The sequence below is a fragment of the Nelusetta ayraudi genome, unplaced genomic scaffold (assembly GCF_046127955.1).
Source record: "Nelusetta ayraudi isolate G7.1 ecotype Tasmania unplaced genomic scaffold, CSIRO-AGI_Nayr_v1 ptg000003l, whole genome shotgun sequence".
NCBI classification, from domain to species: domain Eukaryota; kingdom Metazoa; phylum Chordata; class Actinopteri; order Tetraodontiformes; family Monacanthidae; genus Nelusetta; species Nelusetta ayraudi.
In genome coordinates, this window is record NW_027466053.1 from 2,249,993 (window position 1) to 2,264,302 (window position 14,310).

The 14,310-nt window shown below is 53.6% G+C and overlaps 1 protein-coding gene across 1 annotated transcript; it reads left to right on the top strand.

Moving 5' to 3' along the window:
• The first annotated feature begins 253 nt into the window (after positions 1-253).
• On the top strand, positions 254-10,807 carry pogzb (pogo transposable element derived with ZNF domain b). The gene is made up of 19 exons (XM_076028809.1): positions 254-539; positions 1,799-1,917; positions 2,012-2,092; positions 2,367-2,653; positions 2,772-2,856; positions 2,951-3,130; positions 3,224-3,337; positions 3,615-3,807; positions 3,983-4,137; positions 4,402-4,502; positions 4,588-4,734; positions 4,818-4,952; positions 5,032-5,225; positions 5,375-5,518; positions 5,602-5,661; positions 5,818-5,930; positions 6,136-7,761; positions 8,348-8,384; positions 8,469-10,807. The coding sequence occupies exons 2-19, from the start codon at positions 1,803-1,805 to the stop codon at positions 10,183-10,185; spliced, it is 5,484 nt and encodes a 1,827-aa protein (XP_075884924.1). The 5' UTR covers positions 254-539; positions 1,799-1,802; the 3' UTR covers positions 10,186-10,807.
• The last annotated feature ends 3,503 nt before the right edge of the window (positions 10,808-14,310 follow it).

A 14,310-nucleotide genomic window follows, 5' to 3' on the forward strand; every position in this document is an offset into this window, starting at 1 on the left:
GTTAACGATTTTCTGCTTCAGCGGTGTTAAATTAATAATTTATTTGTTTTATTTCGATTTTGTGGGTCTCATATACAGTGTTTTGTCGTGTGTATTTGTTCAACCTGAGGCGTTTCAGTGGGGCTCGCCTTATATGGCTAAAGTGTGACGTCAAACTCTAGGACCACCCCCTTCTGGAACAAACAAAACCAAAATGGCATCTCTGTCACACACAACATAACAACGCGCGCACACACAAACAGACAAAATCTACACACACACGAACACACACTCGATGGGCGTGTCTGTTAGCTTAGCATCAGTCGGACTTCCTTCAACTCGAACCGAACCGAGCCGAGAAACAACACAGCCGCGTTGCAGAACGCAAGTTCCAGCAGGACCGACCAATGAGAAACGACGCTAACCTACGACGGAAGTGACGTATGAGCGAGGGGGGCGGTAGGGGAAGGAAGGAACAACGTCTTGCGTTCTTGTCTCGGAAACAGAACCGTCCGGACCAGTCCGTGCTCCGTTGGCTCGCTTGGCAACGTCGCAAGCAGGTAAGCGTGGCTCGGTTCGGCTCGGCTCGGTTCCGTTCGGCGGAAAGAGCGGAGGGAGCGGTTGGTGTGTGAGGCGGGACGGTTGCAGGCGGGCGGGCGGTCAGACCGGGGGAGGGGGGGGCATGTTGGCGGGGCTGCGTCTCTCTCTCTCTCTCCCTCTCTCTCTCTCTCTCTCTCTCTCTCCCCCCATCTATCTCGTTCTCACTTCCGTCTGGCGGTGGAGCGAGCAGCCAGTTGCCTTATAATACATATAATAAATTCTTATAATACATCCAAGGTTGCCACACAGCTCGGATAGGAGCAGAGCAGTCGGAGCCACAGCGCCTCCCAGTGGCCATAGCGAGCGTTGCAGCGGATTTCCCAACTGGAACAGAGGAGGAAAAAGATTTTGATTTTGTTTTTTTGTAGTAGCAGAAGTGGCTTATAGTCAGTCTGTTGTGGTGTGTTGGTTTGTCCAAAGAGAAGTCGAACGCACACACCTACAAACAATTCAGAGTTTCCTCACATGCATGTTTTTGAAGTGTGTGAGGAAGCTGGAGAACCTGGAGAGAAGCCAGCAGTCACATGGAGAACATGCAAAATCCACACAGGACGGTCCCAGGAGACCCCGACAATCCAACCCACAACCTTCTTGCTGTGAAGCGGCAGCGCTAAGCTAACCAAAGTGTCGTTCAAACCTTTTAAACATTTCAATATCCAAACATAAAGTGCAGATCATCAGCATATATGAGAACACAAACATCAATATGACATCATATCTTTTCAGTCGTGTCAGGAGGTCCTGAACAAAGTCTCCCAGCTAAAAAAAGAAAAAAAGAAGCAGTTAAAGGTATAAGACACAGTGAACTCCTTGTTTAAACTGAGGCCTATTAATGACAAGTCAGCAAAACATTGCAGCTTATAGTCACTTTTCTTATGTAGTTCCACATTATATGTGTACAAATTAAATTTTAGCAGAAGTATTTGAAAACTTTGCAGGAATTTGGAGAATCTCATTTTGTGTTTTGTGAAATTTGCCGATGAATAACTCAAGATTAATGTATTAATTAATTAAAATGTAATAAGTTTCGTGGTTGCCTATAAACTGGCTGCTCAGAAACTTCACCGTCTACTTCCGCATCTAGCGTCATCACTTCCTGTCGGCAGTTGTGACACATTCCTCCAAAGTCTCCAGCTGAGTGCCGTGGTGTTGAGTTGTGTGACAGGAAGTGGTCCGAAGCGCCGGGGCTGATGGCAGTTTCTCCAACTGGTTTCCACAGCAACATGGAGACGGAGCTGTTCATGGAGTGTGAGGAGGAGGAGCTGGAGCCGTGGCAGCAGGTGGACGACGGCGTGGACGAGGACGAGACCGACTTCTCAGACAGCTACTGTGAACCACGTGAGACAGACACACACACACACACACACACACACACACACACACACACACACACACACACAGCACTGGACTAACTCCTAGCCTGTCTCTCCAGTGGAGGATTCACTGTCTCCTCTTCCTGCTGCTGAGACGCCGCCCCCCAAGACTCCGCCCCCTGCTTCACCTGGTCCTGCAGGTGTGTGTTGTTGACTAGTGTCTTTAATCATTGTTGTGTGTGTGTGTGCGTGCGTGCATTGTTAGGACGGCACCAACCGAAACCAAGACCTAATCAAGACTCAAGAGCATCGAGATGGAGAAAAAAATAAGACTTACCAAGAAAATTATCAACATAACTGAAGGTGGTCAGAGGTCTGGAGATCAAGACCACTTTGGAGACCTACAGCACCAGTCTGTCTGTCTGTCTGTGTATTATCCACCTGATGAATCTGATTTGTCATCCTCTCTCTCAGTTGCTCCGCCCCATCAGGGCGTCTCCTCCTCACCTTCCCCCTCGGTGTTGGCCCCTCCTCCTGCTCCTGCTCCTGCTCCTCCTCCTCCTCTTCTTCCTTCTGCTCCCACGATCATCACCACCTCCTCCGCCCCCCTCCCCTCCGGACCAGCTGCACCTGCTGCTAAAGCCCCGCCCCTGATGGCTCAGGCCCAGCCCCTCATCCTGACCCAGACGGCCAATGGGACGTTCCTGCTGCCTGCGCCCCCTGGTGGCGGCGGAGGTGCGTCCATCCTGCTGACAGCACAGGTGCGCACAGTAACAACAACGCATCAGTGTTGTTTTTTGTTCTGTTTTTTTTTGGTTTTTTTTTTCAATTTCTTTACGTGCGTGATAAAACTGAAGCTTGTGATTGGCCGGGTTGTAGGGTTTCCCCGTGATGAACAACGGCGCCCCCTTGGTGCTGAACCTGCAGACCGGCCAGACCATGCAGCCCTTCACTCTGATCCAGTGTAGGACGCATCATCACCGATCATTGATAACTGCCATGATTGGTCCCAGCTGATCACTGCCCCCCCCACCCCACCCCACTCCTCTCCCCCACAGCTTCTCAACTGGGTCAGCTGGTGCACTCCAGTGTGGGCGTGTCTCCCATGGCGGCCCAGGGCCAGACCACTCAGACCAGACCACCCGCCCCAGTCAGGGGTCCAGTCCAGTCCGGCTCCACCTTCAGCGCCATGCAGCTGCCCCCCACACTGGCCCTGCGGCCCGGCGGCCCCCAGCCTGGTCAGTGTGTGTGTGTGTGAGCAGTGGGACGGCTCGCCGGTCACAGCGCCGCCCTGCTGGACTCCTGCTAACCCAAGACTTTTTTCCTTCCAGTTAATCTTCAGGTGAGCCAGGTGGGCGGAGTCAACACCTTGAAACTAGCAGGTTCCCCCACCCTTCCGTTGGGTTCGGCCAACAGAGTCAACAGAAGCCCTTCCTTAAACATCAGTAAGAACCTTGTTTTGTCTTTCACCTCTTAGAATGGCTCCAGTCCTTAGACCAGTTCCAACCTCTGGGACTGGGACTGGTGGTTCTAGGCCTTTGACCGGTTCCACCTCTGTCACTGGTTCCATTCTTTAGACTGGTTCCACATTCCAGTCCTTTGACCTGTTCCACCTCTTAGAATAGTTTCACCTCTGGAACTGGTTCCAGTCCTTCGCCCTGTTCCACGTTCCAGTCTTCAGAGCGGTTCCACCTCTGAGAACGCAGCTTTCCTGTCGTGCAGCTCCAGGCCACATGGTGGTGAGCCCCCCGGCGACCTTGGCGCCGACCTCCGAGCCCCCCAGGGTGATGATGAGCGTGGAGGAGTTCTACTACGGCACCTACGACGGCGACGTGAGCCTGAGGGAGCCGCCGAGCTCCCGGGCCGTCCCCTTAACTTGCAGCTTCTGCTCCCACCTGGCCAGGAACAACCTGGGGTGAGTCACCTGAGCACACCTGACACCTGTCTGCAGCTGGTCTCACCCTCTCTCTCTGTGTGTGTGTGTGTGTGTGTGTGTGTGTGTGTGTGTGTGTGTGTGTGTGTGTGTGTGTGTGTGTGTGTGTGTGTGTGTGTGTGTGTGCGTGCGTGCGTGTGTGTGTGTGCACTGTAAGGCTGATGCAGCACACCCTCCAGCACTCTGAGCTGATTGTTGGCAGAAGAAGAGGAGAGGCCCAGAAGATCTGCAAGTTCTGCTACCGACATTTCTCCTCAGCAGAGCAGCTGCGGAACCACCTGGACCAGGTGCACAGCACTACCCTGTCCCCCTGTGAGCGCACACACACACATACACACACACCTGATGTTACTACGGATGGTCCGATACCACCTTTTTTACAGAATGAGTAGAGTACGAGTACTTGCATTTTATTCACCGATACCAATACTGAGTACCAGTATCAGTATTGTGGTATATTGGCACCTATTTTACGAGTATGAGCAGAGTACTCAATCCCGGTGCCGGTACCAATAAGCCGACACTGGTATCAGTGCATCTCGAGCTGTGACCTAACTGCTCACCTGCGTTCCCCAGGTATGTGCCGTATCTGCGAGTGGGCCTTTGAGAACGAGCCAGCCTTCCTCAACCACATGAAGTCCAACCACAAACCTGGGGAGATGCCGTACGTCTGCCAGGTGAGTGGTCCCCTGTGACACCCCCTCCAAACCCACCTGCTCCTCGTTCAGGCCTTGATAACTCCAGGTGTGCTCGTACCCCCAGGTGTGCTCGTACCGCTCGTCCTTCTACTCGGACATCCTGCAGCACTTTGTCAACTTCCACCGGGAGTCCCGCTACATGCTGTGCGTCTTCTGCCTCAAGGTCAAGAAGGACTCCAAGAGCTACCAGGACCACCTGCTGAGGCACCGCGTGAGCTCACCCGTTCCGCAGCCGCTCGCCGCTGCAGTCACGTGACAGAGTCACATGACTGATGTGATGTTTTGTATTTCCAGGCCAACCAGGCCTCCCACTGCAACAGGTGCCGCCTCCAGTTTGTCCTGGTCAAGGACAAGCAGAAGCACAAGCTGGAGAACCACCGCAGCTTCCGGCGGCCGGAAAAGCTGAGGGGACTGCCGCCCGGGTCAAAGGTCAGGGCCCCGCCCTCTTGCCACGGTTCTCCACACATGTGCCCCCGAGCAGTCTGTTGAACATTAGTCCGTTCCTCAGGTGACCATCAGGACCTACGGCAAGATGAGGCCCTTGATGACATCTGGAGTCGGTCGATTGATGGGCCGAAGCTCCGCCCCCCTCATCCAGCCAATCAACATCAAGACAATGCCGCAAAAGTTGCCGGCGGTTACCAACAGAGGTCAACGGTGGCCCCTGAAGAAGCCGCTCGACAGCAAGGTCTCCATCAGCAGGTCAGACAGAAGGCCAACCTGTGGCTGGTGACCACACCCTAGGGAGGAGGAGCTTGTAACGTCACACTGTGTGTGTGTGTGTGTGTGTGTGTGTGTGTGTGTGTGTGTGTGTGTGTGTGTGTGTGTGTGTGTGTGTGTGTGTGGTGCAGGAGCGATGGCGTGGAGCGCCTGCAATGTCTGGAGTGCGGGACCAACGCCTCGGACTTCGCCGCTCACTACCCGACCCATGTCCGCTGCCTGCTGTGTCTCTACAGCAGCTGCTGCTCCAGGGCCTACGCTGCTCACATGATCAAGTAGGAACCTTCAGCTTCCTGAAGAACTTCCTGGTGCCCTTCCGGTCTGTTGATGATGTTGTTGTTGTTGTTTTTGTTTGTAGCCACCATGTGCCGCGGTCCAAAGGCTCGGTAGTCCCTTTGCATAGACGCCCTCCGCCGTGGTGAGTCTCACTTCGACAGGCACCTAGAGTTGCAGAACCACCGCCGAACAGCCAGGGGACGCCTGACACAACTCAGTTGATGTTGTTTGGTTTAGTCGGCAGCCAATGGGGGGAGGCCTACAGTATTTGACGGTGTTTCCTTCCTCCCACCCTCAGCGTATTCCAGTTGTACTGCTCTGGCTGCCACTTCAGGACTCAGTTTGCAGACCAAATGGCCGACCACCTGCTGGCGAACCCTATGCACTACAGCGCCACCTGTCGCCCCAGGAGTAAGAGTTGGTCATGCACCTACACCGCAGTATCATAATCAGAACAAACCTGATAAGGAGACCAGCTCCAGGCCTGGATGTATCTCCAGAAGCCTTTGCAATCCTTTCAATGAGGTCTTCTTCTGTTCTGGACAACCGAGGTGGTCCGAGGACCCTGTCTTTGAAACCCATGCTAAGGCTCTGCACCTTATTTTCCTTTTTTCAGCCTTTGCTGAGCCTGACATCCAACTGCATGTCCGTCGGGACCAGAAGAGACCAGAACTGGACCAGGAGCACAATCCGTCTTGGAGGTCGACCGACTACTGGACACGCCTGAGAACCGGTGACATCACGGGCCGGGTCATTACCCTGTTCACCGAGGCTGCCGGACCTCACCACCAGCTGGCCAAGAACAGCGACGCCCTCGACTTCTTCAACCTCTTGTTCCCAGATGCGCTGGTGGGACTGATCACCACTGAGACCAACGCCCACGCCAAGACCTGCCGTTTCCTGGGCCGCCGTTTACCCGATTGGGTCCCAGTCACGGTGCCTGAGGTCAAAGCTTTCATCGGCCTGGTCATCCTGATGGGCATCCAGAACCTCCCCGACATCTCACACTACTGGTCCTCCAACCGCTACGGCGGTAGCCACACTTTCTGCCGCACCATGGCCCTGGAGCGGTTCCGCCAGATCGCCGCCAACATCCGGATGGGCAGCTTCACCGCCGACGAGTACAGCGGTGGCACATCCTCCGAGCCGCGGCGGATCTTCGGCCCCATGCTGGACCTGCTGGCCGGAGCCATGTGGGACACCTACCGGCCCAACTGCAGCCTGGTCATTGACCAAGCCCACCTGCCCGGCATGGAGGAGCAGGGCCACGCCCCCCAGCCGCAGGTGTGGCTGCTGTGTGACTCTAAGTCGGGCTACTGCCACCGCTTCTTCGTTCAGCTGGAAGAGGCGGCGGCAACGGGGGGCCAGGAGGCGGGTTTCGCCGTGGTGCCGGAGCTGGTCAAGGGTCTGGAGGAGAAGCACCACCACCTGTACCTGGCCAACTCCCTCACCTCGGTGCCGCTGCTGCAGAAGCTGCTAGAGCAGGGCGTCTACGCCTCCAGCTCCTTCCCACCGCCCAGCTCCGTCCTGCCCAGGGGCCTCTGGGACCAGGGCCACCTGGAGAACCCGGGGGACTTCCTGCAGTGGCTCCACGGCCCCTTGCTGGCCACCCGCTGGAGGGATGTCAAGGAGATGGGCTGCCTGTCCACCAACGCCAAAGCCGGCCAGCCAGACAAGGTCTGGAGGAGGTCCCTCAACAAGGTCTCCCAGCTGGACCCGGTGGAGCGGCCCTTGGCCTTCCGCCTCCTGCAGGAGAACATGCGAGGGGTGGACATCTGCAAGCAGCTGCTGGCCTGCAACCCTCTGGGGGGGGTCCCGCTGGACCGACACTGGCGCTGCCTCTTCTGGTTCCTGGTCAACCTGAGTGTGGTCAACGCCTTCATTGTGCTGCGGGAGAGCCGCAAGGACAGCCCGCCCCCATGGGTGCACGACAGCCTCTTCACCCAGGTCGCCTTCCGCAAGCGTCTGGGTGACCAGCTGGCCAAGTGCGCCCAGAAGTTCCCCGACAGCCCGGACACGCCCACCCACCGGGTGGCGACCACAAGGGCCGGAGTCCCCAAGCGGCAGCACAAACAGCACCACCGTCTGGTCAAGATCAGCAGCACCCCACATTGGTGCAAGAACTGCGACCAGAAGAAGGTCCACCGCAAGACCACCAGCGGCTGCGTCACCTGCCAGGTCCACCTCTGCCACAAGCCCGGCTGCTTCTGGGAGTACCACGGCCTTTGGCCCCTCCACAAGGGTCTGTTCCCCCTCACACAGTTCCCCTCTGCAGGGTTCCCCCACTACCCACTTGTTGTGTTACTCCTTGTACTTGTACTGTTGCTTTTGGGCTGTGGAGACAGTAGCTTTCTTTCGCAGTGTTTAGTCCAAGGAAACCCAAACTCTAACTAGAGCTACGGAAGCCTTTTGCTGCCACAATTGAAGAGAAGGGGCCTAAGTATTATGTAATGTTTGACGTTTTTTTCAAGATAAGTTTCATGTCAACAATGATTGCAAAACGGAATGGGAGGCAGCTAGCCCAGCCTCCCACGGCTCGTAAAGTACACAGTTGCATGTAACTGATTTAACTGTACTTAAGGGGATGATTCTAATAATGCTATGCGGACTTAGAGGAGCATTTTGAAATGCATGAGGTACTGAAGGTGAAAAGGTAATCAGACCCATTTGAAAAAAACTGCTAAAAAAACGTAAAATCTTTCATATGATCATGTGATACTGAGCCTTTTAAAAAAGATCGTGGCAGCAGTACCTACCAGCAGAATGCAGTGAAGTCAGCATGAACAAAGGTCCAGCAGTAAATTGATGTTTCTTGTTTGTTTGAACAGGGTCGACAAAGGTGGGCTTCCTGCGGGAACCAGTCAGGTAAAGACCCCTGGAGACTCTCTGCTGTGCTTTGTGCTGGAGGTGGGTCTGACTGACGGTGGGCGGGGTCTTCTGTCCCTGCAGTGGCGAGGTGGAGCAGGTGCCGACCGACGGTGACATGGCCCCCCTGGAGGACACGGACTTCTCCGACGAGGACGACCTGGACGACCTGGACTTGGAAGACCTGGACCCCAAAGACGACAGCTTGGCATCCATCCTGGAGCCACCACGGGGCACCACCCCCGACGACCCCACAGACGGGGGCCACGGTCTCAGCCATCAGCAGCTGCAGACCCTCCTCCAGGCTCTGTGTGAGGGTCTGGACCAGGCCTCCAGGGTTCTTCAGACTGACCGACAGCTGATTGGCTCCTGGCTGCTGGAGGCCAGGAGGCGGCCGGGGAAGGCGGAGCCAGAACCGGACTCGGGGTTCCAAGACGGCGGGACCAGTCGGCTGGTGGTCTGGGTCCTCTCCATGAGGGAGCAGCAGCTCCCTGTCACCAGCAACGGCCTGCTCAGAGCCGTCGCCGCCCTCAAGAAGAAAGGGGCCTTCGGCGCCCCCTTCAGCCTGTCCTACCGCTGGGCTGTGAGCTTCATGTTGCGCCACCGGCTGGGCGTCAGGAGGCCGGGCCAAGTTCCTCGTAGCCTGCCGCTCTTCCTGGACGCCAAGGCCCGGGCCTACCGGGACTTCACCCAGAAGGTGATCCGGAACCATGAGTTACAGGCTGCCGACGTGGCGGCGCTGGACGAGCTCTGCGTCTTCCTGGACCTGGGCTCGGTTCTTGAGCCATCCCGCCGCTCGGAGGCCTTGGGACTCAGCGGGGCGGTGCCGCTGCTCACCGTCTTCTTGGCGGTGCTGTCGGACGGAACCGTGCTGCCGTCACTGCTGCTGGTCAACGCGCCCCTGGCCAAGCGGACGGTCCCACCAGTGGTGCTGCTGGAGGCCGGCCAGGAGACCCTGACCGAGGGAGAAGCTCTGGACCGCTGGAGCGACAAGGTGTGGCACCGGCACATCAGTGGTCGCACTCTTCCCAGAAAATCGCTGCTCGTCCTGGACCGGCACCGGGGTCACCTGGGAGATGCCTTCCTGATGTCCATCGGGGAGCTGAGGACCCTCCCGGCCATCATCCCTGCAGGCTGCTCCTCACACCTCCAGCCGCTGGAGGTCTGCATGAAGCCAGTTCTGCAGCGCCTCCTGCTGTGGCGCTGGGCAAAGTTCACCGCTGGTAACCCCAAGGAGCTGGAGGAGGCGTCGGCCGAGCAGCTCCGGGCCGCCGTGGCTTCGGTGCTGGTGGACTGGCTGCTGGAGGCCCTGAGCCGCCTCAGCACGCTCCAGGACGTCTGGAGGACCTCCTTCCGCTTGGCGCAAGTCCACAAGGAGGAGGAGCCAAGGCTGCAGGACATCCAATCAGAGCTCATCAAGACCCTGACGGACACCCTGCTGGGACCTGATGCCCAGGAGTTTGGCTGCCCAGAGCTGGAGGAGCTGGAGAAGGAGAAGGAGGAGCTAGAGAAGGAGAAGGAGGAGGAGCAGCAGCAGAGGGACATGGAGATGGAGGAGCAGAAGATAGAGAAGGAGGAGGAGGGAAAGACAGAGCCAGGAAACGAAAACCAGGGGACAAAAGAAAAGGAGGTGGAGGAGGAGACAAGGGAGGAACTAGAAGAGGACAGTGAGGAGGAAGGGAAGGAGATGGAGGAGGTGAGCAAGGAGAGGCGAGAGACCCGCATTGTCATCGGAGAGGAGGTGGGCGACGAGTGGAAAATGACGGTGAAGAGTCGGACTGAAGGGGGCGACGAGAGCTGAGTGGGCAGCGGCCTCCGGAGGCGCCGCCTCTTTTCTCTGACTGATTCTGTCCTAGAGAAGACCACCTTTCCCCCCACTAGGGGGTTGCAGTGAGCGGTCAACCAGAAGTTGCAGCGCAACCCAGTGGATGGGCGGTGTAAGTGCAGCAGTTTGCGCACTTCCTGTTTTTGAAAACCCAGAGTAATGTGAAGCAGTTTTTGGGATTGTTTTCTCTTTGACTCATTTCTTCTTCTTTTTTAAAGTCTTTGTATTTGTGACGATAAGGTTGTCAGAGACCTGCTGCCCCACAACATGTCACTCTTCTGCCTAGAAACAGAGGACCTAGACATCACTCTTAGTGCCTGAAGTGCTTCTGAAGACTCAACACAGTCAGTAGGAACCTCCTCCTCAACAGAGATAGCCGGTTAGCTGCACTGCTAGCCGGTTCGTTGCAACGTTAGCTGCACCGCTAGCCGTCCAGTTGCACAGCTAGCCAGCTAGCTGCACTGCCACCCAGTTAGCTTCAACACTAGTGCAGAGAAGTGGAAGGAGACGGGTGTATTTGACCTGCTGACTGCACATGTTGGAGGTCCAATCATTGTTGTGTTAATGCAGAACTTGTCAATAAAACATTTTTTCTTCAGCTGTTGTTCATCGACTCAGTGTCTAATAAAATCAGATAACCTTTGACCTTTCACAGAATCCCCCAGCACTAAGGGGCTATTACATACTATATGTTGTAACCTAAATAAGGACACAGGATTCAGGACGTAGCATTCAGCAGCTTTACTTGAACATGGCAGCATGATACATACACCAAACAAAAGAACTTCCTTTTATAGGCTACCTGCACAGCGTGAACACAATGGGGGAACCTAGAGCACCACCTAATGGTATAAAACCGGAACTACTGGTAAAAACATGAAACTAAAGCAAAGATACTACATCCTCCCCATTTTAAGACTGTAGCACACTGAAAATAGAATAATGATTTTAAAAAAAATCTCTATATATTAAACAAACATTGCTGCCATTTCTTTTTTCTGCCTAGGGTCTATAGAAGTCAGGGACGCGCCTCTCTCGGGAAGAGCACCTTGGCTTGGATGTCCTTTCTTTCCTGGCGTCGGTGTCTCCACAAGGGCTGGCGTAGGCTCTTCAGGTGTAGGTGGAGAAGCCCTGGAGGCCTCACTTATGGTTGGTGGAGAGGCTTCCCCAGGGGTAGTTGGGCTGACCACAGGGGACTGAAGTGGGGGATCACCGGGTCTTGAGGGGTCATCGAGTTTTGGTTGCACAGCTTCTTGTGGCACACCGGGATCTGTGGCACTTGCCCGTCTCCTGATTTGGTCTACATGTCTTCTCCACAACTGTCCATTTCCCAGGCGAACAGTGAAGGACAGTGGACCTGTGCAACTTCCGATGGTTGCTGGAACCCATTTCGGTCCGTAGCCATAGTTTCTTGTGAACACGGGATCTCCTGATACAAAACTACAGAGATTTTGTTGTGTGTCATGGTTCTTTTTCTGTGTCCCCTGCTTCTGCTCCACCTTTGCTCTCAGGTCTGGAAAGAGCAGGTCAAAAGTAGATCTCAGCCTCCGAGCCGTCAGTATCTCTGCTGGAGACAAACCTGTGGAGTGTGGAGTAATTCTATAACTAAACAGAAATCGAGACACTTTGGTATTCAAACTCTCCTTTCCTCCTTGCATTCTTTTAATCCCTTCCTTAAACGTGTGGACTGCCCGCTCAACCAATCCATTGGACGATGAATGAAAAGGGGCAGAGGTTACATGTTTAATTCCATTTTTCTTCAAGAAAACTGCAAAATCTGCACTTGTAAAGTATGTTGCATTGTCACTCACCAACATCTGGGGCAGGCCATGGATACTGAAACTTTGCCGTAGCTTCTCAATGGTTGTCTGACTGCTGGCAGTTTTGACAGGATAAACATCCATCCACTTTGAATGTGAATCAACCACTACCAGGAACATTTTTCCCAAGTAGGGGCCTGCATAATCCACATGTAGACGGGTCCACGGCTTCTCAGGCCATTCCCAAGAATGCAGTGGCGCTGAGGAAGGAGACTTGCTGCTCTCTTGACAGGCAGGACACTGACGTACCTCCCTCTCCACATCCTGGTCCATACCTGGCCACCAGACGTAGGATCTGGCTAGGCCCTTCATCCTGGACATTCCTGGATGAGACTGATGCAGCAGCTTTAGCAGCAGTGGTTGTCCTTCCTGTGGAATGACAACACGAGCTCCCCACAAAACGCAACCATCACAAGCACTGAGTTCCAAGCGGCGAGTGAAAAATGGCATGAGTTCTCCTGTGGAGGGCCAACCTGTGAGCACATAGTGATGGACTCGGGACAGTGTGACATCTTTAGCTGTCCATTTTCGCACTTGCTCTTTTTTAACAGGAGTGTCATCCTTTAACTCCATCATCAGCACTTGTTCTTCCTCTTTGCCAGCAGGGGGCGACTGTCGCAATGGGAGCCTACTGAGAGCATCAGCATTTGCATTTTTGCTGGCTTGGCCAATACGCAATGCAATACTCATAAGCTCCGAGCAGCACATCCCAAAGTTGTACACGTGGTGAGACCATTTGCGGGACAGGTTTAGTCTCGCTGAATAATGTGATAAGCGGCTTGTGATCTGTGGTTATCATAAAGTTCCTGCCATAAATGTATTTGTGAAATCGCTTTATGCCAAATATTACAGCCAACCCCTCCTTGTCTAACTGTGAATACTTTTTCTCAGCAGGTGACAAGGTACGAGAGACAAACCCTATGGGCTTTTCAGTTCCATCATCCATCTTATGAGACAGAACGGAACCTACGCCATATGGTGAAGCATCGCATGATAAAATCAGGGCTTTGTCGCTGGAGTAATGAACTAAAACCTTTGCTGACCTCAGCAACTCTTTGGATTTTCAAAAGACTTTGTCTTGGATTTCAGTGCAAGGGAGCCAGTAACGTGGACAGGTTTGGAAGGAAACTATTATAATAATTTAGCAATCCTAAATAAGCCTTGAGCTCCGTAACATTTGTTGGAGCTGCAGCATCCACAATAGCTTTTACCTTTGCTTCCACTGGGTGAACTCCTGTAGCATCCACTTCATATCCCAGGTACTGCACCTCATCAGCCAGCAGGGTGCACTTGCTCCTCTTCAGCCTGAGGCCAGCGTCTTTGAGTCTGGTCAACACCTTATCTAGGTTCTGGAGATGTAATTCCTTAGTTGGCCCCGTCACCAAAATATCATCTAAATATGCTGCCGTATGAGGTATTCCTTGAAGAACCCCCTCCATGGTTCTCTGGAAGATGGCTGGGGCAGAGGATACTCCAATGGGTAGCCTGTTATATGTGAACAGGCTACGATGCGTGTTGACTGTGAGGTATTTTTTAGATTGCTCATCCATTTGTATTTGTTTATATGCATGGCTCATATCCAGTTTGGTGAACTGTTTGCCACCAGCCAACACAGCCATTAAATCTTCCACTTTGGGTAAAGGATACTGCTCTAAAGGCGAGACTCTGTTCACTGTTTGTTTATAATCTCCACAAAGTCTGCAGTTACCATCAGGCTTGATCAAGGGGACCACAGGGGCAGCCCAATCAGAGAACTTCACTGGGGTGATAATGTTCTCTGTGAGTAAGCAGTCAATCTCAGCATCTAGCTTTGGCTTCATCGCAAAGGGAACAGATCTGGGCCTATAAAATCGGGGCGTTGCATCAGCAGGGACATGAATAGTTGCTTTAAACCCTTTTAATGTGCCCAGCTCACTCTTGAAAACTCCCTCATGTCTAGAAAGCACATCCTGTAAAGATGGTGACTGTGAGTGGTTCTTAGGTGCTTTAGAGAGATAGATAGATAGATAGATAGATAGATAGATAGATAGATAGATAGATAGATACATAGAGACTTTATTGATCCCTTTGGGATGACTCCCTCAGGGAAATTAACACTTCCAGCAGCAGTAGTAGCACACACCAATGGAAAAAGAAATTTAAGCACACAGATTAAAAGAAATAGCAGCACACAGATAAATAAAAAAATAAATTAAATTAAATTAAATAGCGGCACACAGGTATAAAATAATAAATAATTACTAATATACATATACATAATAATGGCCACCTCCTTTCCCTA

Bases quoted from the DNA above. Each gene is read 5' to 3' on its own strand.
- pogzb (XM_076028809.1), top strand. From the start codon at position 1,803: ATGGAGACGGAGCTGTTCATGGAGTGTGAGGAGGAGGAGCTGGAGCCG. The intron at 2,654-2,771 runs GTGCGCACAGTA...GCCGGGTTGTAG, and splicing joins CCATCCTGCTGACAGCACAG to GGTTTCCCCGTGATGAACAA. The intron at 4,735-4,817 runs GTGAGCTCACCC...TTGTATTTCCAG, and splicing joins ACCACCTGCTGAGGCACCGC to GCCAACCAGGCCTCCCACTG.